The sequence below is a fragment of the Prionailurus bengalensis genome, chromosome A3 (assembly GCF_016509475.1).
Source record: "Prionailurus bengalensis isolate Pbe53 chromosome A3, Fcat_Pben_1.1_paternal_pri, whole genome shotgun sequence".
Lineage (NCBI taxonomy): Eukaryota > Metazoa > Chordata > Mammalia > Carnivora > Felidae > Prionailurus > Prionailurus bengalensis.
Window position 1 is genome coordinate 69,424,842 of NC_057354.1, and position 24,079 is coordinate 69,448,920.

The following is a 24,079-nucleotide window of genomic DNA, read 5'->3' on the forward strand; positions in this document are numbered from 1 at the left end:
ATGTGATCAAGTCAGGCCACTTAATGTGAACGAGCCACATTGTTTCCCCAACTGCAAAGTGGGGCAAAACCTGCCACAGGTTTATTGTATGTATCATGTAAGAAAAAAAACATGAGAAACCATTTTTAACAATTAAGAGCACTACAAATGTGAAAACACAAATGCAATCAAACATCTCCCCAACCACCAACAGGACACTGGCCAGTTTTCTATAGAAATGTGTAGAGAAGGAAGGTCTGTGTCTGTCTACTCCATTTGATGGTGTAAATGAAGCCTCTGGTATGTCTGTAAAGCAGTGGTAGGGTGAAAAGGAGATGTATTTGACATCTCATTGCTGCTGCTCTAGGACATTGGGAAGGCCTCCCAGAGGCCTGAAAGAACAGGATGCAGGCAGGTTGAATTTTAAAGCCCAAGGCAACAGAATGGATTTGACTGTCTCTTTCAGGGCCTGTGTCCTGTGGGAGTCACTAAAACAATGTCCCATCACAAGTAGCAGGCACTTGATAAGCATTGTTGACTAATGATTGGTCTCTGCCTTCTTGGCACTCTTAGGACAGTGATTTGCCAGCATAGAGTGTACAAACACCCACATTTGGTAATAACCTAAATATCTGCATATTGTGAATGAGGAGGCTGAATGAAAGAAATTACGTAAAAACAGAAAGTCAGTTCCCTACATGTCCCTCCTTTATCATTTTCTCTCTGCAGATAAAGGACATTTAACAGTGAGGATATCAGGCTTCCTAAAGGCAAGGGAAGGACAGAGCACTGCCCTGCTCTTTGAAGGTTTTTTGTCTCTGTGTGTTTGTCCATCACTCAGGAGTGTGTTCCTCTGTAGTACCTTAAAGCCAGCATCCAGTAAGCACAACATCATGTTTTACAGCTAAACTAAGAATGAGTTCTCTGTAGAAATTATGTCTCTGCTGAAAATTGTATCTCTGACTTCTGAACACCTACAGTGCTACAGTGCAGACTGCCAGGGCATGTTCACTGGGCCCTGTTTTATGAATGGCAGGCACTCCATATGAAGAGTCTCCAGATTCTCCAAAATACTATGGAATGCATGAATGCATAAGGTAGGACTTAGACTCATATGTCATAAGCCCCAGAGGAGCCAGGCAATGCTTTCTCCAGGAACATTCTTCATTATCTGTTATCTAGAAAGTCATCTTCATTTAGGGGAAAATTCAAGCTGCCTGGTTTCATAAGTTAAACTTGTTGGTGGCACTCATATACCACAATAAGAAAACCTTGGGGAAGTGCAATAAAGACAATAACTTTAACTTTATCAGCTGCTTATCTTAAACATGTCTTGCTTTGTCTGAAATACTCACTTCAAAGCATTTCTTCACACTTTGGGGTATGAAAGTAATGCGTCACTCCATAAAGTTACTCTATCTCAAAGGCTACATCATCCCAGGTGATCACATACTTGAAATAAATGTGCTTCTGACCATCATTAAATTTTGCCTACCACACCGTCCCTAAGATAGCCTCTTTTTAGAAAGGATAAAAAAATCAAGCATGGATATTAAGTTCCTGTTAAAACATTCACTTATTTTAGGAAATTGGCTAGCTACCTTTTAAAAGTAGGTGATTAAATTACAGTTGCTGGGCATTTTCATTTGATTTAGTATTCTCAAATGCTTATGTTCTGTTTAAATGCTAGACTCTTAGCATTTGGCTACGACATAAGCAAAGTGGCCATTGTAAAAGAAGTGACATAGCGATTCTGGGCCAGGAAATACTGTTTCTCTTACGGAAATCTCTTTCAGCTGTAATATAGCCAGGTAAAGTTGGCTTTGTGTTTGCTGACATTTTCAGAGGCTGATTGGGCAAAAAAAAAGTGTATGCTCATTTTCCTAAGTCTCTCATCATCATCAATGCTCTCTCCTCCCCCACCCTATCTTAAGGAATCCTCATCTAAATTCAAAAAGAAATTTCTAAAGAAAACAAAGTCCAACACTATGATGCATCAATAGCTTTTATAGTTCAGCCCTGATGCAGTGTTCCTGGTTTAACTCCCAAAGGAAGAGAGGGCATAAAAGCTGTTGGTTTTATGCATAATATCTTCTAATTAATATCTGCACCATCCTTTTCCGGATGAATCAAATGCCAGGAAAGGATCTCGATTTCAACCCCTTGTCTTTATCCACCAAGTTGATCTAGCATGATGAGAAGACAATCTATTTTAAAAGACTCCAAGGATAATAGTGTTTATAACTAACTTCAGTCTTTGTTTTTTTCCTTAATGGAGTCTAGGGGAGAGAAGACCCAATGTTGGAAAGAGGTTAATCTATTACTGGAAAAGTAGCCACCATTTATCAGGTCCTGTGTCAGATGATTATATAAAGTAGTCTTCATGACAACCCTATACAGTAGATATTATAGGCCCTACTTTACTCTCAAGGAGGAAAATCTTACTCTTGAGGCACAGAAAGGTTTAGAAACTTGCCCAAGCTCAGTTAGATATAGATACAAGACCTAAAAAAACAAACAACAAAAAAAAAAACCCAATCCTTTATCTCGTTATGGAATTCCTAGAATTTCAGCAGTGTTAATATAAGTGGTATTAAATTGGAGAAACAAACAAAAAATCTCTAAGAAAAATGTAGCTCAAACTTCAAAGCATTTACCACCTATTCTGAATGATTTCCCAACTTATAGTCTAATTAGAAATGACTGGCAGATGGGCACCTGGGTGGCTCAACCAGTTAAGCATCTGACTTCAGCTCAGGTCCTGATCTCACTGCTAGTGAGTTTGAGCCCCGTGTTGGGCGTGGAGCTGAGGGCTCAGAGCCTGGAACCTACTTTGGATTCTGTGTGTGTGTCTCTCTCTCTCTGCCTTGGCTCGTCTTCTCTTTCTCTCTCTCTCAAGAATAAACATTTAAAAAAAATAAAAATAAAACAAATGAGTGGCAGAAATCCTTAAATTTTTTCTGTAGTCATATAATACCATGCCTAAGAGAGAGGGAGACACAGAATCTGAAGCAGGCTCCAAGCTCTGAGATGTCAGCACAGAGCCAGATGCTGGGCTCTCGAACTCGTGAACCATGAGATCATGACCTGAGCCAAAGTTGGATGCTCAACCGAATGAGCCACCCAGGCACCCTTAAAAATATACAATTTTATTTAACCATTTATAGAAGGATTCTTTTCATCTCATAAGAATATAATCATAATCAGATAAAATGCAACTGTTCTTTTTTAATTGTAAATCATGGCTTCACTTGCAAATTAGTCTATTATCACAGCAGATCTACCAATTTGGTGGGGAATGTATTTGCCAACTAGAATGGAAGAAGTTAATAAACATTAATAAGCATCTTTAATCAATCACTCCTTTACTCTTGGTGTGGTGGTAGATATTGAGATTAATAAGTCATTCAAGGGGCACCTGGGTGGCTCAGTCGGTTAAGGGTCGGACTTCGGCTCAGGTCATGATCTCACGGTATGTGAGTTTGAGCCCCACGCGATCTCATGGTATGTGAGTTCGAGCCCGGAGTCAAGCTCTATGCCAACAGATAGGAGCCTGGGGCCTGCTTCAGGTTCTGTGTCTCCCTCTGTCTCTGCCCCTCTCTCTCTGCCCCTCCCCCTGCTCACACTTTCTCTCTCTCTCTCTCTCTCAATAACAAACAAACATTAAAATAATAATAAATAAATAAAAATAAGTCATTCAAAACAAATAAAATGATGAGGAAGGGAGGCACAGGAAGCCTCCTGATGCCCTGTGTAGTTAAGGAGCACAATGCATAAACACAAATTGGCAGATAAGGATAAGGTACTAAACCTTCAGCGAATGACTTGCTGGAAATTAAAAAAGGAAATCCAGATAGTCATCCTTGGTTGCCCCCCTATGTACTGCTGGTGATAAGAGCTGGAGGAGAAAATAAAATGCTCAGTCAGGATAAATGAGGCTTGTTGGTAGCATAATGTAGGGGTTACAAACATGGGCTTCCAAGTGAGCCTGCTTGGGTTTAAATCCAGGTCCCAGAACTTTAGTTTTTATAATCTTGTCATTTCTTAACCCCAGTGTGCCTTAATATCCTTGTGTGTAGAATGGAAGATTAATATGAGTACTTCATAGAGTGTTGAGGATTAAATGAGTTGATATTTGGTTAAGGGATTAGAACAATTCCTAATGTATAATTAGGACTAATTGATTAATAAATAAATAAATGATGTAATTGGCCATTTACCACCACTTTCATAGCCCTGGTTCTTCTCTGCACAGCCTTTTCACTGGGATAGAATAAGAAATAGTGAAATACCTCAACAGCATCTAAGTCACTCCATTACTATAAGCCAAGAGCTGAATTGATTTTTTGTGTAAAGATAGTTAAAATTTTTATTTTATTTGAAAATAAGAGCAACATCTTATGTTTAAAAATAAGATTACTAACACAAAGGTTTTATAACTGGCAAGTTCAAGTAGACTATTGGTATATATTTCAATCATCACAAAGGTACCCAATCAATACCTCATGTGTATACAAAAACATAGGCTATTGTATAAAGATGTTTGTCAGAGATTCATTGGCAGTATTCTACTTTTGATTATGGTATGATAAGTTGTCCATTGTAGAATCAAACCTCTATTATTTCATTTAGGACAAGTCCCAAAGAGAAGAATGAATGGGGAAACCAAATATATTATTTGCATATATAACAGCATGTCCAATTAACCACTATGCTGAAAGATAAATTTAATGTTCATCTTATTCCGCCATATGCTATTACTCTGACAGTAGCTATGGAAAATGACTGATACAGAGTATTGCCATTCTGAAAATGTTAAAGGTACACTTCAAGGAATTTAGTCTAGAGTGTTAGAAAAGTTTCATTACTTCAACTCTGGAAAGGTGTAATGTAGAAAATGATCAATTTTCAATGAGTATGTTAGGCATAAATAATCCAACATGGCAAGATTTTCAGAAGTCTATGTGAAATACAAAATAAATAGACTAGCAAATAATACCCTTCAAGAAAAGGGAAAGCTCAATTTCTGTAATACACCTTCTAGGCAGAAATTCTGAGATATTTAAACTCGTCATGATCCAGTCCTATTTCTCTATAACAGATTGTAACATACTTGATAATGAAAAGGTAATGACATATACATTGGCATGGATATAAACTAGAGAATTTATCAGATTAAGAAAGGCAAAATCTTGAAAAAAAATAAAAGGAAAACTCATCAGGAAAACTGCATACTTCTTTAAAACACCCTGCTGCATACCCAAATGAAAGTGCTAACTGGATACTCCCAGAGTACTATGACATTGAACTTCCATATTTGCTCTGAATATATTTTTTAGAACAGCACTGCAACCAGAGTGATGTGCTTTATTCTGTGTAACTATCCATACTTTAGATAATCTGATCTTAAAGTAAAATTAGAGATTTCAGAACCCCAAATCATCTCAGTTTTAAGAAGCATCAGAAATACCACTTCTGTTTAGCAGCCCTGCATCCTGTAGTCATCTAGAAAAATATGCTATGATGACCAGATGGTAACTAATAGCCAAGACAGGCTGAACCACATAAATAATTACATGTACCAATGTTAGTCCAATGGCAACTCATATAATCAAAACAACTGTGCAGAACTGATGTCCAAGTCAGTAAATGTCACTGCCGTGTATTTTACCACACAGTAAAAATCACTTCTTTAACATTTACTTAAAAGTTTTATTTCTAGTTACTAATTCCCAGACATATTTCATAATACTTTTTGCACCAATATAGTTATATGAAAAAAAAAACACACCAAATATGTACATGAGTATATAGCAAAGTCCATAATGGGGTCACATTATATAATACATTTGAACTAGAGATCCCATAACTAAAAGGGGTCTAGTATTTTTACTTTCTCTCTCTCTGTCTCTGTCTCTCTCTGTCTCTCTCTCTCTCTCTCTCTCTCTCTCTCACACACACACACACACACACACACACACAAATGGCTACCAGATTCATACAAGCTTCATGTAAAACAATATGGACATAACCACATATCTTAGAAGTACATTGGAGAAATAAACTTTCTACACTACTTCAGTTCCGATCCACAAATCCCATAGATATCAAGTTCACAAAAATCACAGACAGCAGTTTATTCTTATCTGCCTGTATACTTAGTGATTAACAGAAAATTTGCTTAGTAACCATCATCTTTTAGTGATAAAATGTTTTTTATTATAATTGCTATTTATTAATAATATTATTTGTCATGGAGTATAATACTTTAAGTTGAATTTGAAAATGCCCCTCATTTATGAATGCATACCCAGCTTACCACCTACTCTCAGCCAAGTATCAGAATGTAGTATTAACTATAGTTTCTTCTGCCAGAATGGAGATACAAAATTCATATATGTAGTCACTTGAAATTCTTTTTTTAAAAAAAAATTTTTTTTTCAACGTTTTTATTTATTTTGGGGACAGAGAGAGACAGAGCATGAACAGGGGAGGGGCAGAGAGAGAGGGAGACACAGAATCGGAAACAGGCTCCAGGCTCTGAGCCATCAGCCCAGAGCCTGACGCAGGGCTCGAACTCACGGACTGCGAGATCGTGACCTGGCTGAAGTCGGACGCTCAACCGACTGCGCCACCCAGGCGCCCCGAAATTCTTAATAACTATATCAGTTAGCTCCCAATTCTTGGCCAATTTTCTTCTTAATGAAGAAACTTTTTTTTTCTTGAGAAAGTAAATTGGAAAATGACGACACTAGGACAAAATTCAGACCTTCTAAATTTAAATGCAGTATTTTTTTTAAAAACCTTGCCTCTTAACATACTATAGTGGAAAAGCAACAGTACTGCAGATACTTATTAATTAAGTGACCCTGGCAGAACCATTGCCTCTCTAAATCTGCTTCCCTGTCAGGAAAATGGTTATCATGAGCCCTGCCAGGGTTATGATGTTGATTAAATGAGACACTTTACATGAGGGCTCTGTGGAAATGTATACTTAAAATATAGCTGTTTTTACTAAGTTTCTGTCTAAAGCTTGAGGGAATTCATTCTTAGATGATCCACATGGAGAAAAAATCTTGCATTTTGTGAGAGAAAGGAATATTTAAAAGGCTATCACCAATTTCTGCACAGAGAGATATTTGACACCCCACATAGACCAAAAAAATAAAAAAAAAAAAATAAGAAGCAAACAAAAACTGGGAAAGAAGACCAGGTAAAGGAAACAGGTGCCTTTTCTAAGAGATATTCCTCAGAACCTCAACTGAAAGGCAGGTGTCCTGATCCTGGCCCCCCCACATGGTTCCTGTGCACCTAAGTAAGCCATTCTAACTCATGAAGAAGACAACACAATGGCTTAAGGGACCTGAATACAATCTTTGCAAAAATATCTCCAGTTATGGTATGTTTAGGATCAATAAGCCTCTGGAAAAAGACAACAGGAGTATGAGGATTTTAAGAGCTTCTTTTAATCTAAGGAATCTTAGAACTCAAAGTTGGAAATGATCTTAGTCCAATTAAAAATATGAATGACAAAAAACAATATAAAAAGCCATGCTCAACATTATTGTTAAGATCATAGCACATAAAATAACCAATTGTGTCTTTTACTAAGAATGAGGCACACAATGTTGTGTAAATGAGGCACTGACAGCTGTCTATGAGGATAAACACCATCACTGGATGAATCAGAACTGGAACTCATGTCTCCTGGGTTCAAGTCTGTTTTTTCCACTTCATGTTGTCTTCTCCCTGAAATCTCTTCTAATTTTTTAAAATTTTATTTTATCATGGTAAGAACACTTAACATGAGATCTACCTGCTTAACGAATTTTTTTTTTAATTTTTTTCAACGTTTATTTATTTTTGGGACAGAGAGAGACAGAGCATGAACAGGGGAGGGGCAGAGAGAGGGAGACAGAATCGGAAACAGGCTCCAGGCTCTGAGCCATCAGCCCAGAGCCTGACGCGGGGCTCGAACTCACGGACCGCAAGATCGTGACCTGGCTGAAGTCGGACGCTTAACCGACTGCGCCACCCAGGCGCCCCTTTTTTTTTTTTTAACATTTACTCATTTTTGAGAGACAGAGCATGAGCAGGGGAGGGGCAGAAAGAGAGGAAGCCCAGAATCCGAAGCAGGCTCCAGGCTCTGAGCTGTCAACACAGAGCCGGATGCGGGGCTCGAGCCCACTGGCCATGAGATCATGACCCGGGTCAAAGTCAGACACTTAACTGAATGAGCCACCCAGGCACCCCTTAACAAATTTTTAAGTGTGCAATACAGTATTGTTACTATAAGCACAATGTGCTACAGCTGTAGCACCTATTCATCTTGTACAACTCAACTTTATGCCCACTGATTAGCAACTCCCCAGTCCCTCTTTTGCCCAGCTTCTGGCAACCACCATACCTTTCCCGATTCTATGAAGTTGACTATTTTAGATACTTCATGTAAGTGTAGTATTTGTCATCCTGTGACTGGCTTATTTAACTCAGCATAATGTCCTCAAGGTTCACCCGTGATATAACATACCAAAGAAGTATGTTCTTCTTTGTTGAGGTTGAATAATATTCCCTTATATGCATGTAGTATATTTTCTTTATCCATTCAACGAAAATCACACTGAGATATCACCTTACACCTATTAGAATTGCTATTATCGAAAAGACAACAAATTTTGACAAGGATGTAGGGAAAATGAAATCCTTGTACACCACTGGGAGGAATCCAAAATGGTGCAGGCATTGTGAAAAATAGATGGAAGTTCTTTAAAAGAAACACACACACACATACACACACACAACAAAGCAACAACAACAACAACAAAACTATCACATGATCCAACAAAGCCACTTTTTTGTATTTATCTGAAAAATCTAAAATCAGGATTTGGAAGAGATATTCGCACTCCCATGTTCATTAGAGCAGTCTTCAAAACAGCCAAGATGTGTAAACAACCTAAATGTCTAATTTTTTTTTTAAACAAACATTTATTTGGGGCCTATTATAGTCTGGGCACTTATCAAACCAATGGTCTCATTTATTCTCCACTGAGATATAACTGATATTTTCATTTTACAGACTGAGAAAACAATCTTAGTGAGGACAAATAGTTTAGTAAATTTATACGATGCTAGAAAGTGGCAGCGGCCAGATTTTCACATAGATATGCTTCTGTGAATTATCTTCACCAGATCAGGCTGCCTCAATTATTTTTACAGTGGTATGAATCTAAGTCAGTGAAGCTGCTGTCTTAAATACATTTGCCTTATCTCTTTTTGAAAAATAAAAGACTTTATATTTTGTTAGAAGAAATATACATAACAACTTAGTGAAAAGCAATTATGCAAGGAGTCCTTTATACAACATTAATATTAAAGGACAAGGTAACACAATGTAGATAAAATCCACTATGTTGATGTTTTTATAAGATCATTTCATGTTGAGCATCAGATGATTGCTACACACATATAAACTTTATGTTTTTTGCCTTTATGCTCAGAGGCTATTTGTTTGTAAAGAACAAGTTTTGTTTGTCTGCTTAAAGATTAACTGTTTCTAACAGTAGCTTGGATTTTTGGAACTAAACTAAATTTTCTGATGGTCCTGCCTTGGTTATCTTGCTCCTCCTCCCTTACCCCTATTCCCATTATCCCAATTACTATCCGGCCTTCCATGGTACCTGGTGCACAAATACAAAAACATGCACATACTATATATTTTCTGAAGCAATGGATGGACAATCAACAAAAATAAATAAATATATTAAAGTGGAGGGCAACCAAAAGTTACCCTAGAGTCTTGGATTACTTGGACCATGATTTATTAAAAACTTCTTCTAGAAATATTACCTGACCGTCTTATCTAAAATAGCATTGCAGTGATGCATATTTTTGTCCAAAAAGCCAAAGTAAGAAAGAGGTGTAAGGTAGAAATGTCTACTTCAGCAGAATATTCATAGCCAAAAATGTTTTGGGTCACACGTATGAATTAATTACCAGAAAAGCTAAATTTTTCTTCAATGCTAAGTGAAGTATATTGCAAAAGGTTTTGCTAACTTTCTTGGTTGCTAGACAAAGGAGCAAAGGGATCAGTGTATCACTGCAACTTTCGTCCCTGAGAAAAACAAAAGAAAAACAAAATCCTCCTCAGCAGAATCAATGAAGTGACCAGTGGGGCATCAGTGAGGTGTCATCAGCCTCCCTTACAGCATTCATTGTTGTTACTACATGTTGGAAGCAAAATGCTATGCTCTGGTCCTTGCAATGATTTCATCTCTAAGAGATCAACCATTAAAGCACACGGTGGACCCTCTCAGTTGCTCTGGGCTATGGGCCACGAAGCCTTGATTCTAATTCCTCTTTGACTTTGATCAGAGATTTGGCTCCATTTTCCAGGGCACCTATGGTGTGCTTCAGTATCCTTATAAGGAAAATGTTAAACTCCCTCCAAAACTGACTGGTCCTCAGAGAAGTTAGTGTATGTACAGAAGTGCCTCAGAAAGAGAAATGTTATAAATTCAAGATATAATTATTATTCTTATATAACAGCACTGGGCTACTTCAATTATAAACCACCCTTTTAAAATCTGTTAACATTCCCTTCTGGGGAAGCCCTTTTGCCCTTTAATATTATAAGCTAATCATGACAGTATAATTTCCGGAGCTCATATTTGTGGGAGGAGAACGGCTGGCACTGGTAGGTTCAATTTTATGATGGCTTTCTCCTTCCTTTATCTCTGAAAACTACTGAGAGGCTCTAAGCTAATTTTTGAAAGTACGCAGAGGTTCCTAGGAAAGCCAAGAGTGGATATGGGAACCTGAGCACTGCGCTGACATCATTCTATGTTTGGCACAAATGGCACATTGCTAAAGAAATACTAACTGAACACACTGGTCTATTCTGAACTCTAGCCTGCTTTAAGTAGCATCCTTAATTATAAGCAGGCTTGTTTTTTTAATCATATATAGTCACACAGCTCTCTGTTTTTTAAAATAGAAATATAATTTTTTATGGAGGTGTTTTTCATCATTTATATTTTTAAGTATATGCAAAATAAAAATGGGATTCTGTGGTGATCTCAAAACCTGCTTCTCATATGCATTAAAAAAAAAAAGAAAAGAAAAGAAAAGAAAAGAAAAGAAAAGAAAAGAAAAGAAAAGAAAACCTCATCATAATCTCTGCAACTGGGTCAGCTTGCACAAAGATGCTCAGGGTAGCCATAAGCGCTTTCAGCACCCTGCAATCCTTGTAAGTGACACCTCATAATAGTGCAAATGAAGCATGGCAAGATGAGAAAATGAAGAAGAATGAACCTGGATAGTCGACCCAGCAGTTTTCAAAACATAGAGAGGTTAGATTCAATTTTATTCCCAAAATACACCACACATGATTTTTCTTTTACACATTTGAGCATATACGGTGCTTTCCCTATTAAGAAAAAAAAAAAAACGCTTATGATTCCAAGAAATTCTAATACAAAAAACAGGCTGGCTCCTTTGTTCATCAACATATGTATGTTTTCAATAGTCTCAAGTTTTGAACTAAACCTCATTTACACCTGCCTTGATTTTCAGCTAGGAATTTACCCTATCGTCAGTCACCTTTGCTCTTCCCCTTCACCCTCATCTATTAGGCTCAAAGATTATTTCCTTGTGGGCCCTTAGTCTAATTAGCTGAATATTCGGACAGTTTATTGACCCAGCAAATTCAACATCACCTCTTTCTTATAGGTTTCTTTTAAGCCACCACCCTGCCTGCCCAGCTCTCAGCCCCTCTCCATCCCCCACCCTTGAGAGGCTTATTTCATCTTTAATGTTCCTTGATTGTTCTCTAGCTAGAGTTAATTCCCTCTCTTCAAGTAAGGAAAGGGATAAAGTATGAAAGATTCACACCAGCTTTTATTTGGTGGAGAATGGCTGCTGACAGGTAAGTTTGTTACTCTGATTTAAAAAAAAAAAGAAGAAGAAGAAATCAGAGAGCTTCATCCAAAAGTATGTGTAAAGAGGGTGGAGAGAGTTTCAAAAACAAACAAATATGACCATACAATATAACCTTCAAAGGAAAGAGAAAGTTCTCTGACCCAAAAGAATAATACCAACCACTGCCCCCCACTGCCTTCTATCCTGTCTCTTTTTCAATGATACATGCTCCTAGGTTTTCATTCACACACAGAGACAAGCAATGTATTCTGGAGGGAAAAAGAAAGAAAGAAAAAGAAAGAAAAAAATGTTTGTAAAGACCAGCAGACGGCGCCTGACTGGGGTAGCAGCTGCAGTGGTCTGGGAGAGGAGCGCCCCGCTCTGCGGCAGGGCCCCTAGCCGTTCTCCTCTCCCCATTTCCCCAGGGCGCTCCCCGTTCAGCTGCCTCAGCCCTCGGGAGAGGCAGAGCCACAGTAAAGGAGAAGTTAATATGCACAGGAGATTTTTAGCCAAGTACTTCCCACTGGTACAATTAGACACCCCATCCCCTCGAATACCCCCATCTGGCTCACCTCACCTACCCACGCTCTGTCTGCCCCTCCCATACCCCCACTGGTCTCCCTCCCATGGGACTCACCCAGTCGTGCACAAAGGCAGGGCAGTGGGTGAGAACTGCACCAGGTAAAAGGAGCAACAAGGTCCGGGAATACTGTGAGCAAGTGGTGAGAGCAACAGAAACTCCTTACTGTTTCACAGGGATCTAGCCCCTTGGCTAGTCTCAGCTCAGAAGCCCAGGTGTGGGGCATCATCCTGTTTTCATCCTAGCCACTCTTAACTGGAGAAAATTCTTGAGAGGAACCAGGGGAAGGAAGGGAAGAGATTCCTAGGACCTACAGTGAGGTAGGTCTCTAAGCCACTCCTAAAGAGGAGTTGTCAAGAGGATTTGTTCTCTCTTCAGTGAGGTTAAGCTACAAGCTAACCAGAATTGTCCTCAGACAGGAAGCCTATCCCTGGGGAGGAGGGCCAACCAGGTATAAGCAACAGCTGTTCAGGGGAGAAGAATTCCCCGGGGAGAGGGGCAAAGGCTCTAAAGCTGAAGGAAGTCTGAAAGAGGAAGGGGCCCTGCAAGGAAAAGGGGGCAGGGGAAGGGATAGAAGTGTCCACAACTTTTACCCTGTCTTTTCAAGTGGAAGACTTTACTTACACTGAGGGAGAATAAACACTGGTAGTGGGAAAGACTCCCCAAAACAGTTTGATGCTTTATTTATTGGCAGTTCAGGGAATCTGAAATAGGCACTTTTCTGAAGATGAGAGGAATCTGGCCTTACATTCTCCGCCACTCTGGAGAAGAAACCTACCAACCAAGGCTTTTCTCCACACTCTGCTCTTTACAAAGGAAGCTGAGGTCAGGAGAATAACTTCACTCTACTCTAACTTCTCCTCCAGGCAGACCTCCTGGCTTAGACCAGCCAGCCTTGACCCACCAGCCCTCTCTGGGAAGCAGAAGGAAGGAAGAAGGCAGCAGGCCCTCCTTCATCCCAACAGCCTTCAAAGAGGATCCCCAGGGAGATGGGTTTGGGTAGCCAAACCTCTCCCTGCCCTGTTTAAAAACAAAACAAAACAAACAAACAACAACTCAGTCCAATCACCGAGAAAGAGAAGTGTGTCTGTGTGGGGACGGAGCAAAGGGGATGGTATTCAGAGGTCGTCTCCGAGCCTGGCAGGGGGGCTGGCCAGCAGTGGGGAGGGTGACCCCCCTACCTTCTCCAGTTAAGGGAAGAGGTGGATGCTAAAGCAATTGCATCCTGCTGAGCGAGTCCTGGGACCACAACCGCTTCACTGTCACTGCAGTCTGGGCACACTTTGAAGGAATGTGCGAGCTGGAACCTCTCCCTCCCCCAGGCCTGGGAAAATGGGCAGGAGGTGGGGCAGCACACACAGCACAGACAAAAGGTTCTGCAGAGCCCTCCTCTCTGTGGCGCTCAGGTCCCTCGGCTGAGCGCGACGCCCCATCCGGCCACACCGAGTGACCTTCTGGCTAGCAACGCCCCCTTCCCGCGGGGCCCAGGCGCCCGGCCAGGGACGGTCGTTAATAGGTGCCCACATCTCTCCTCCCGGCACCCCAACAAGAAGCGCCCCTCCCACCCCTCACCACAAACACCCGCGACGCCTTCCCCCAGCCCCTTTCTATTGTCTTCAAAGAGATAAGTGGCTCCCACCAAACACACCCAAATGCACCTCCCTTTCTCGCGCTCCCATTTCTCTGAGCCTTAGGGGCCAAGAAGCGAGCGCAGGGCTGGAAGGGAGGAGACAGGGAGTAACCCGCGAGAACTTGGCACCTCAGACCCACCGTGTCCGCCTCGCAAGGATGCCGGTGACCTGTAGATTGCAATAGGCACTGAATGATGCTTGCTGCTGCCATGGAAATGGTGGATGTGGTGCGCTCCCAAACTGGACGCCCCCCATGCCACTCCTAAGAGGCCGCTGAGGGTGAGCGGGACTATCCAGAGCAGGGCCAGGCGCCCCCCTGCGCCGCCGCCGCCGCCGCCGCCCCCGGGCGAGCCCAGCTCGGCGCCGCACCGGAGCATCCTCTGGTACATGGCGGGGCGCCCGCCGAGGGGCAACCGCCGCGGGAGGCAAAGTTTGGGGCGCGGGGAGGGGCGAGGGCGCCGGAGAGCGGGCGGCTCCGGGTGGGCTGAGGGGCCGGCCGCCTCACCGCGCCAGGGCACCCATCCTCTCCCTCCTTCGGACAGTCTTCTCGGGGTCCTCGAGTCCGCCGTGCCGTGCGCCCCAAAGAATCCGAAACATAGCCGAGGCGAATGCAGCTGATGGGGGGGCTTGTCCGGGAAGGCGGCCCCGGGGAGCAGCGAGCGCGGAGCGAGCGGCTGCTCCCAGATTTCCAGGGCTCCAGGTTCTCGAGAGATACTCCCAAAGAGTTTCGGGCGAGAGTGCGTGCCGGGGGGTGGGGAGCGGGGAAATTGTTTAAAGCTCCTCCCGGAGGGTCCTCACTTCTACATGACAGCCATCCACCGCGATTCCACTAGGTAAATCCATTTAGCATCGTGTGTGGGGACTGGGGAGGCTACTTCGCCGGCCCGACCTCCTTTCAAGGGAGAAGCAGATCCCATGGAATCGAGGCGCCCCTTCCCTCCATCCAGCCCCGGCCGGCTCGCCCGACCGCGCCAGCCTCCCCCGGGCAGCGCGCGGAGCAGCGGCGCGCATCGCCTGCTCCCGAGGCAATCCCCGCGTCCGCCGCCTCCTGACACTTACGCCCGGCGAGGGGTTCAGAGGCAAGAGTGCACCTTATGGAGGAAGCGGGGGATCGAACGGGGGAAAGGGAGCTAAGCAAAAGAGGAAGCAGACGAAGGAGTGGGGCGGGGGTGGGGGGGGGGGGGAAGAGAAGAAAAGAAAAAGAAAAAAGAAAAAAGAAAAGAAAAGAAAAACCACACACGCTGGCGAAGCGAGGGGCTCTATGCAAATCTGCAGTCTCCAAACAGCAAATCACTGAAGCTCGGATGCAATGCAGAGGACGAGCCTATGTAACGAGGGAGGCTGGTCTAGCTTCCCACAAAAATCGCCCTGCTTTGCCTCTCTCATGCATTCTCCACACATCAAAGGGACACGTGTACTGCGATGCGGGGAACACCTAAAAAGCAACTCTCCCTCCTCTGCCAGGTGATCCCTCTGTCTGAATTACAACGGCAAATGGCACCCTTCCCCTACCCCTATGGTTTAGATGTAACCAGTGTCTTGAGAGCTCTTAAAAGGGAAAGAATTCGGCTCTTTTTATTGGACCAAACTTGTTCTGCCAGGTGTTCAAACCCAATCTTCTAAATATGGCTTGACACCATCTACTCAAGCATCAGTTTTGGTGATCTGTTAATTACACATATCACTCATAACAAAGAGTCCTCGATCCCACTACAATACCATATCTCATATAAGGCAGTGGAAATGCAGGGAACCAAAACACAGGAAGAGGAGGGAAAAAAAAAAAAAAAGTGACTCCAGCAGCCAAGGGAGAGACAGAAAAAGAAAGAATGAAAGAGAGGAAGAAGGAGACAGGTGGTAAAGAGGAGGAAAGCAGAGGAGAGAAATAGTGTGAATGAGATTGCTTGTACTCCAAGACCCCCTACAGAAGTCTAGCTGTGATGATCTTTTGTAAGGGTGGAGTTCCGCCTTTCTCTCATGCTTTCTCATAAGGAAAATAGCACTAGGAAATAAAAATTCCTAAATCTAGTGCCTCCAAGGAAGAGAGGATGTTTATACCCTCTTGGTGAAATGCAGCATCTTTAACTGAAAGCTGCATGTCCTGGATGGGAGACCAGCAAAGCCAACACGCACCTAAAAGTAAAAATCTAGGACAGCAAGTGGAGTTGGCAAGGAGGACCACAGTCAGTGGAGGCTAGCAGACAGGATTTAGGACTATGACTAAAATACTCCCCTGGTTTCCAAAAGATGACAAAAACCATGACATGTCTAGTGGCTGAACATTTTGTCTTTATTCCTACTTAAAAACAAAGGAAAACAACTCTGAAAAAGCACTACTTCTCACTGGCTCCTCACTGTCTATGTAATCCCTTAAATCAACAAATACAAAGTCATGTATCAGGAAGATAAAAAAAAAATGCTAGGAGGATTTGATTCAAATCAGCCATTCACAGAAGTGGCCATTTAGACTTGTATATTGCATCCTAGTTCCTAGGGTCCACCCTGGGACTCTGGTGGTCACTGTGAAACCACGGTCCAGGGGCCAACAAATCAAATCTGTAGCAATCCAGCATCTCACATTCCTGTCAAGTTTATGTGATCCTAACTAAAAATAATAATAATGATTCTTCAGTAGTTCACTAACTGAAACGGTTTAGCCATGCTAGAGAATATGCTTTTATCTTCTTAAATACACCATGTCTCCCAACTTCCCACAGCTGCTCAAAGAGCAACAGAACCCAAATTCAGCACCTTCCACTGTGTTCTGTTCCCACCCGTACCCCCAGGCCATTTCCTCTTCATTTTGTTATTTTTCAGCATGTGTATTTTAATTCATTAGCCAAGGGTTGTGAATATTCATTTTTAATACGTCAAGTAAGCTTCAAAAGGAAAAGAAGAGGAAAACCATCCTGACAGTATGGAGTTAAGACTCCTGGTAATACTCTGATGGAGACATCTCACAGCGTTAGTATGGACAGAGTACTGGATTAGGACATAGGAAACCTGTGCTGCATTCTTGGCCCTGCCATTTACCGGTTATGTCACATTAGTCACTTGGCCTCTCCCTGAGGCTCCATAGCTTCCTTTATAAAATAGTCATGTTCCTATCTTTCCTAACAATCCCACAGGGCAGGAAGGCTATAACGCAATATTTAATGTGAGAGTACTTTAAAATATATCATATGCTCCCCACAGTTAAGGCATTATGTCTCTCCTCCCATATAGGTCTAACATATTTGAGCTGATTAGTCTGCATAGTTCATTCATTTCCCTTCCTCTATTGGAAACATAGAGTACTGTGTGCTCATATGCTCATATGTGGTGTAGCTCTGTCCTTCCCTCTCCATCCAGATGGGAGATTCCTGAAGGGGAGAGGAGTCAAGTCTTCATCTGTACTCCCATGAGTGCTGAGCATATGTGAAATATAAATTAGCCTCTTGGTGCATACAGTCAATTCTTATTATACATCGTACTTATGGTCTATAAAGTCACTACAGACACTGAATTAGGGAATACTGAACCGTTGCTCCTAGGGCTTAGGTTCCTACAAGCCTTCGTCACAGCATTTTCATCAACCAATCAATACATAACCTCATTTTATGTGTTTTTTTTCTGTTTAAAGACATCTTATTTAATATATTTGGTGTCTCATTAACACTGAACTCATCGTCAACATCACTAGAATTCAAACCAGAATAAAGTTTATCTAACGTACCTAGTTTCTTTGAAAGGAATATGACAGCCTTCTTAAGCTTAGGAACATTAGATAGCACTTCAGCACTATGTTCAAGGGCCATTTTGAACAGCAAAATCACCAAAACCAAAACAAACAAAAAACACAAAAATGTGAAAAACATGGCACTAAATAGAACACAGAAAGAGCACTCCTTTATAGTATAAGAGCTAAAACGAGAAGGCAGAGTGTTGCCTTGTTTGACCTCAGCTGGAAGCTGGGTGTTAGGGACTCAAATTTTTTGCCACCCTGTGCATGTCTGTTAATGACAACCATAGTGCCACTATTATTGATTCGGGGGTTACAAATTTTAGTGAAGATGTGAATTCATATCTGAGATTAATGAGGATTTACTGAGTTTGTTATTCTCTTAAAAAATAGAGAAGGATGGAGCTGGGACTTTGGACAGTGATTTATACAAATTAAAGCCATAGGAGTAGAGTAAGTAAAGAATTCTGATGAACCTTCCCAAGAGCATTCCATGAAGAAGAGGGTCTCCTTCCTGTCTCACATTGTCTCCAGCCTAGGGAGATAAAGGCAGGGTTAGGGAAAGGATAAGCCAGAAATCTCAGTTTTACGGGAGTCTCAAGAGCTAAAGAGGAAATATTTACAGCTGCCTTGAAAGAAGAAACTGTAGCTGCAGTTTTCAGGCAGATGTCTAGGGCACCTTCGCGATACCTGGGAGGATTGGGGTGGATGCTGTGATACTGATGCTGCAGTACTCCTTACAAATGGTCATAATTTGGTGGAATAAGGGGCCATTCTCTGCCCAGAGAGTGGTGGAAAGTCTTGTGAACAAACTTTTGCCCAATCTGACTGGTGCTTATTCATTCTGTCTCTTCAGCTGGTCAGTCCTTGTGGTTGGAACTGCATTATTTAAAGGAAACTGAGGCAGCCTCTAACAAATTGTTGTCAGGTGAGTTTAGAATTGGTTGGAGGAGACATGGTGCTTGGCTGCCTATAATTTACTCTTAAATATTTCAGCATAAACAGTGTAATATAAATGTGTGTCAGTGTTCTGTGTCCCAGGAGAGTCAGCTGCCTTCATCAGGAATTTATGCTCCAATGTCTCAACCAGAATTATAGAAGCCAGAGGTGGCTTCTAGAAGCCTTGGCTATCATCATCTCCAAGCATGATATGGCATTGCTCATTAATTACAATGTATGTTGAAAAAAAAGGTTATAATTTGCAAAATAAATGACTTGTCAACTGGCATAATGGAGGTTAGGAATGGAGGTTAGGAATGGAGGAGGTTTGGTGAAGTTATTAACAGTCAAGATCAGTGGATTGGCCAAAATATTTTATAGACATGCTTTGCTTCCACTTGAACAGAGTATGTGAATCTAAGAGGCCTTTCGTCCTTTACCATAAGGAATGGTGCCATAATAATAGTACTAAGAACTAACACATTTGTAACTGGCACAAGTCTGAGAGAGGTAAATGTATTTGTTCATTTAATCATCACAAACCCATATGAAGTGGGTGCTATTTTTGATCCTTAACAGACCTTAGTCACCTAATTCTGACAGATGATGAGCTGGTTCCTGCCATATTAGCAAAATACTGCCATATTTGCACAACTTTTTTTGCAAGACATTTTTCATGTACCGAACAGAACCAAGAGCTGGAACTTCATCAAGCTTCCAGAACAGGCTCTAAGATTTTGTGTCTACTTATTAATAAATGTCTGCTTTTGTAGCAGAAGTGGGTTTGCATTTGCATTCACTATGGCCTGCACTTTTGGGAACTCTTGAAAGAGTGGTTAACCCTACCCTGCCTCTAACAACAGTGGTTACTGGGATCTACGAAAATAACCTAATAGCTGTGCATGGAAGATTGTCCTAGACCCATTCACAGCTAATAATGTATAATGAACAAGAAATCAGGTAGCCTAACTTGGACAACGGTGTTAAGAAATGGGAGATGGGGGGGTGCCTGGGTGACTGAGTTGGTTAAGCATCCAACTTGGCCTCAGGTCATGATCTCATGGTTCTCAGTTCTCGGGAGTTTGAGCCCTGCTTCAGGTGAGCTCTATCCCTACTTGGGCAGGAGCTCAAGCCCTACTCTGGGCTCTCCACTGATACTGACATTGCATAGCCTGCATGGGATTCTCTGTCTCTCCCTGTCTCTCTGCCCCTGACTCACTTGTGAGCTCTCTCTCTCTCTCTCTCTCTCTCTCTCTCTCTCTCAAAAATAAATAAATAATGTAAAAAGTAGAATATGTTTAAAAAAAAAAAAAGAAAGAAATGGGAGATGGGTTTGAAAACTGAGGGGGTGGAAACAAAGGAAATGGAGGGAAAGAGGAGAATGAGTGGAAAGCGGAGTGTGCAGAGAAATGGAAAAGGACAGGTCATTTCAAATTATTTTTTCATTTTCCAAAAATCAACCCTTCTGCCTCAAGGAACAGGATGGTTGTCAGGCAGACACTTTCAACCTTTTCGTGTTTTCCTTAAACTTAATTGGAAATTCCTACAGCTCAGTATTAAGCTATTTAAACAGAAAAGTAGACACTAAAAGCAGCAGAGGAGAAGTATATTAAAACCCACAAGCAGCACCAATCTTTTAAAAATTAAAAATGAAGAGGGTGTCAGTCGTGCATTTTGCATTTCTACTAATGCCAGCACAATCAAAAGACAAGCAGACCCCACATCCATCTGCAGGCATTTCTGAGTTGGGATCCAGAGTGCAGAAAGAGGTAAAAATTCAAGAGGGTGTCCTCTGTGAAGCTATATAGAGACAAGTCTCTGACCCCGTTACCTTTCTGGGTTAGTGCAGGTCCCTATGGGCATTCTGAGAAAGGATCTGAATAAGAGAGCAGGAGCATTGAGAGTAAAGTAAAACCAAATCAACCAACTAACTAACCAAACAATGAAACCATTAAAAAAAAAAAAAAGGCCGGGGCTGAAAGCATTCCTGGAGATATTGTAGGGCAATCTCTTCTTTATTCAGATTATAAACTTGAGGCCCACAGATATAATAATCTTACTGAAAAGTCAGGTTTATTTAGGAAGTGTTTTCTTATCTGGAAGCATACTTTCATCTCCCACCACGTATAGATCTAGGTTGGCGAATTCAGTCATGTAGCTATTACCTAGAACTTCCATATTGGAAGTTGGGTTCCAACACAATACTTCCTTCACTCAAATTGAATGAAAGCCTAGATATGCAGTTTGTTTTGTGAAGCATGATTAGATTTATTCAATCAAGGTTAGTCGTATTTAGGACTGAAGTATTTTACCATCTGTATCTTTTCTCTTGCTCTATTTAATAAAAATTTCACTTATGACATCCTACCTAAAATTTATTGCCTAAGCACCCAGGTGGGGTTATAGAAGTCTCACTGCAATAGCGTACTTAGGTGTTGTGGGTATTGCTTAAGCATAAACCAATCATATGTCATCTTTCAATCATTGTCATCATAATTGTTTATACAGTTATTTCAACCAACTTGTGCTGCTGACACACTCTTCCAAAGGTTTATACTATGTGGTTTGAATATATTCGTAATGCAGTAGACCACGTGGCTTGAATGCCAGACTGAGTCTGAATCCATTGTTATTATTCATGTGACAGTGGGTTTAATGGACCCTTGCCCCAGTTTCCTCATCTGTAAAATGATTATAACACTGTGTGTAATGGAATTGGAACAGTTTCTAAAATATATTAAGCACTAAATGGAAGTTACTGTCATTTACTCATATGTACAGGTTTTAGATAGGTGCTACAAACATAATGATAATCAGCTGTAAGTGATTTTTAATTTAGCCCTATTTTAAACTCTTCCCTACTCAGTCTACAGTCCAGTTTGGCCACCTCCCCAGTAATTTCTTGGTTTAGTCTCTATTTCTCTGTGGTGCTCAAACTTTAGAGTGTAGAAAATACTAGGAGGACTTGTTACATCATAGATTGCTTTGCTTCTGATTCCCTTGATATATAGAGGTTCTGAAAATTTGCATTTTTAACAAGTTTCTAGGTAATGCTCACATTGCAGGCCCAGGGGAACCAGATTTTCAGAACCACTGCTCCATCTAAATGTCAAAGTCTCTGCCAGAGATTTTATTAACCAACACAGGGCAAGCTTTCTAATTAAGCTCCTTACAATAACCTCACATTTTTAGCAGTGTACTCAGCACAGACAATAGGGCTGCTCCCAGATCGCTTCTTTAAAGGATTCTTTAAAGACTTCAAGGTGTTTGCTATATAACCCCACATGTCACCATCTCACACCTTTCCTTTACCCTGCTCAGAAAATAAAAAAATAAAAATGAATTTAAAAGTTCTTTTCCTTCCCATCTCTTGTACTTGAACCCTTCTTCAGTTAGCCTTCCCAGTGGCTAGAAGCAGGAACTCAGACACTGCACTAGGGTTCAGTTCTGACTCTATCAACTTATTAGCCATGCAGTCTTATGCAGGTTATTTAAACTCAGTTTTCATGTTTTTAAAAGAGCTGGAAAATTGTCGAGTTGTTGTGATAATTAAATGAATTGACAGATGTAAAGTACTTAGGATAGTGTCTGGCACATAGTATATATGTGTCAGCATTTACTTATTTTTCAGTTTTATTTACTTCTCTACTTAATTTATGGAAAGGGTTATTCTTTCCACCTCTTTCATGACATGGGGAAATAAATGAAAATTTATGAGAACGTTTCCATATAAAACCTAACACTGGCCATCCAAGAGTCCGTACCATAAAACAAACAAAAACACAAAAAAAATACAAGTCCCTTTCAGGTCCTGTCTTATCAGGCCTCCACTCTGAGCAGCATCAGCTACAGGAAAGATCAATGATTCAAACTGACAACCTGTGAGCTGTCTGCCCGCACTCACCAGCAGTCTCTCCTGCAGATCCATCACTGCAGGAGATAGAAGCATAGGATTGTTGAGAATGGAGCTAGACTTGGCAGGACAACTACAAGACAAGTTAGGATGACATAAAAACTGAAACATAGGGGCACCTGGGTGGCTCAGTCAGTTAAGCGTCCGACTCTTGATTTCGGCTCAGGTCATAATCTCATGGTTCATGGGTTCAAGCCATGCATCTGACTCTGTGCTGACAGCACAGAGCCTGCTTAGGATTCTGTCTCCCTCCCCCGCTTGCTCTCCATCTCTCTCTCTCAAAATAAATAAAAATAAACTTAAAAAAAAGAAGCTGACACATAATTTGCAAGTTCCTTAGTAAATATAGATATTCAAATCTGGAACTGGACATCATACACATACCATAAATTCGATTTTCTGAATGTCCAAGCACTTAGAACATAAACTGATTTGACCTATCTTTATGAATATATGTTCTGGAACATATATTGCCATTTGGGTGCACAGAAAGGAATTTAATCATGAAATCTGAATTGAATCTCTAAATAGGTTTTTCTGGGATCTATAATCTAGTCCCTTTTCAATTCACGAAGAATATATTAGATTACACATTTTGTCAAGAGTGATTTTTTGATGTCAGTATTATAGTTATTATGACTATCTTGCTACAAATACCTGTTTTCCAGGTAAAGTCAAAGTTCTTTAGCATGGCATATTACGCCCCTCAAAATCTGCCTCCATACTACCTCTATTGTCTTACCTTTATCACAACTTCTGTCCCTTCCCCCACAAACAGCCTTGCCTCCAGCCACACAAACTTCTCTCTTCTCTAAGTACACTGCACACTTTTTCACTTCTTTTTTTTTAAATTTTTTTTTAATGTTTATTTATTTTTGAGACAGAGAGAGACAGAGCATGAACGGGGGAGGGTCAGAGAGAGGGAGACACAGAATCTGAAACAGGCTCCAGGCTCTGAGCTGTCAGCACAGAGCCCAATGCAGGGCTGGAACTCAGGGAGTGCGGGATCATGACCTGAGCTGAAGTCGGACGTCTAACCGACTGAGCCACCCAGGCACCCCAACTTTTTCACTTCTTTGCCACTGCCCATGCTTTTTCCTCGGTTAAAAAAAAATCTTTTCTCCTTCTTCTCTCCAAATCTCATTCATTCTTCTACTAATTTTTAATACATATATCTCTGTTGGAACTGTTTCTGAACTTTGTGATATTTGCTACTTTCTCAAGTATAGACTGTCACAAATACCTTTAAAAAAATACCTAGGATATATAACATCGTATATCCACATTATTACTGTGCTGAATGAATAAAGTATCAGAGTAACTGGTTAAGTCTATCACCATGTTTAGGAGTTTAACCAAAAACCAACAGACAAAGGAAACAAATCATCTTCAATTTA

The 24,079-nt window shown here is 41.2% G+C and overlaps 1 protein-coding gene across 26 annotated transcripts in view; it reads right to left on the reverse strand.

Moving 5' to 3' along the window:
* Nucleotides 1-24,079, reverse strand: part of NRXN1 (neurexin 1) — a 1,147,797-nt gene that overhangs the window by 418,428 nt on the left and 705,290 nt on the right. For 3 of the 26 annotated variants that reach the window (XM_043603368.1, XM_043603366.1, XM_043603365.1), the window contains exon 1: nt 14,249-15,250. The exons of 22 other annotated variants lie outside the window; for them this stretch is intronic. In XM_043603368.1, the coding sequence (XP_043459303.1) occupies nt 14,249-14,498 (250 nt within the window). In that variant the 5' untranslated portion in view covers nt 14,499-15,250. Of the gene's footprint in view, nt 1-14,248; nt 15,251-24,079 lie in introns of those variants that run through there. One more of the 26 variants, XM_043603367.1, reaches the window with a different exon arrangement.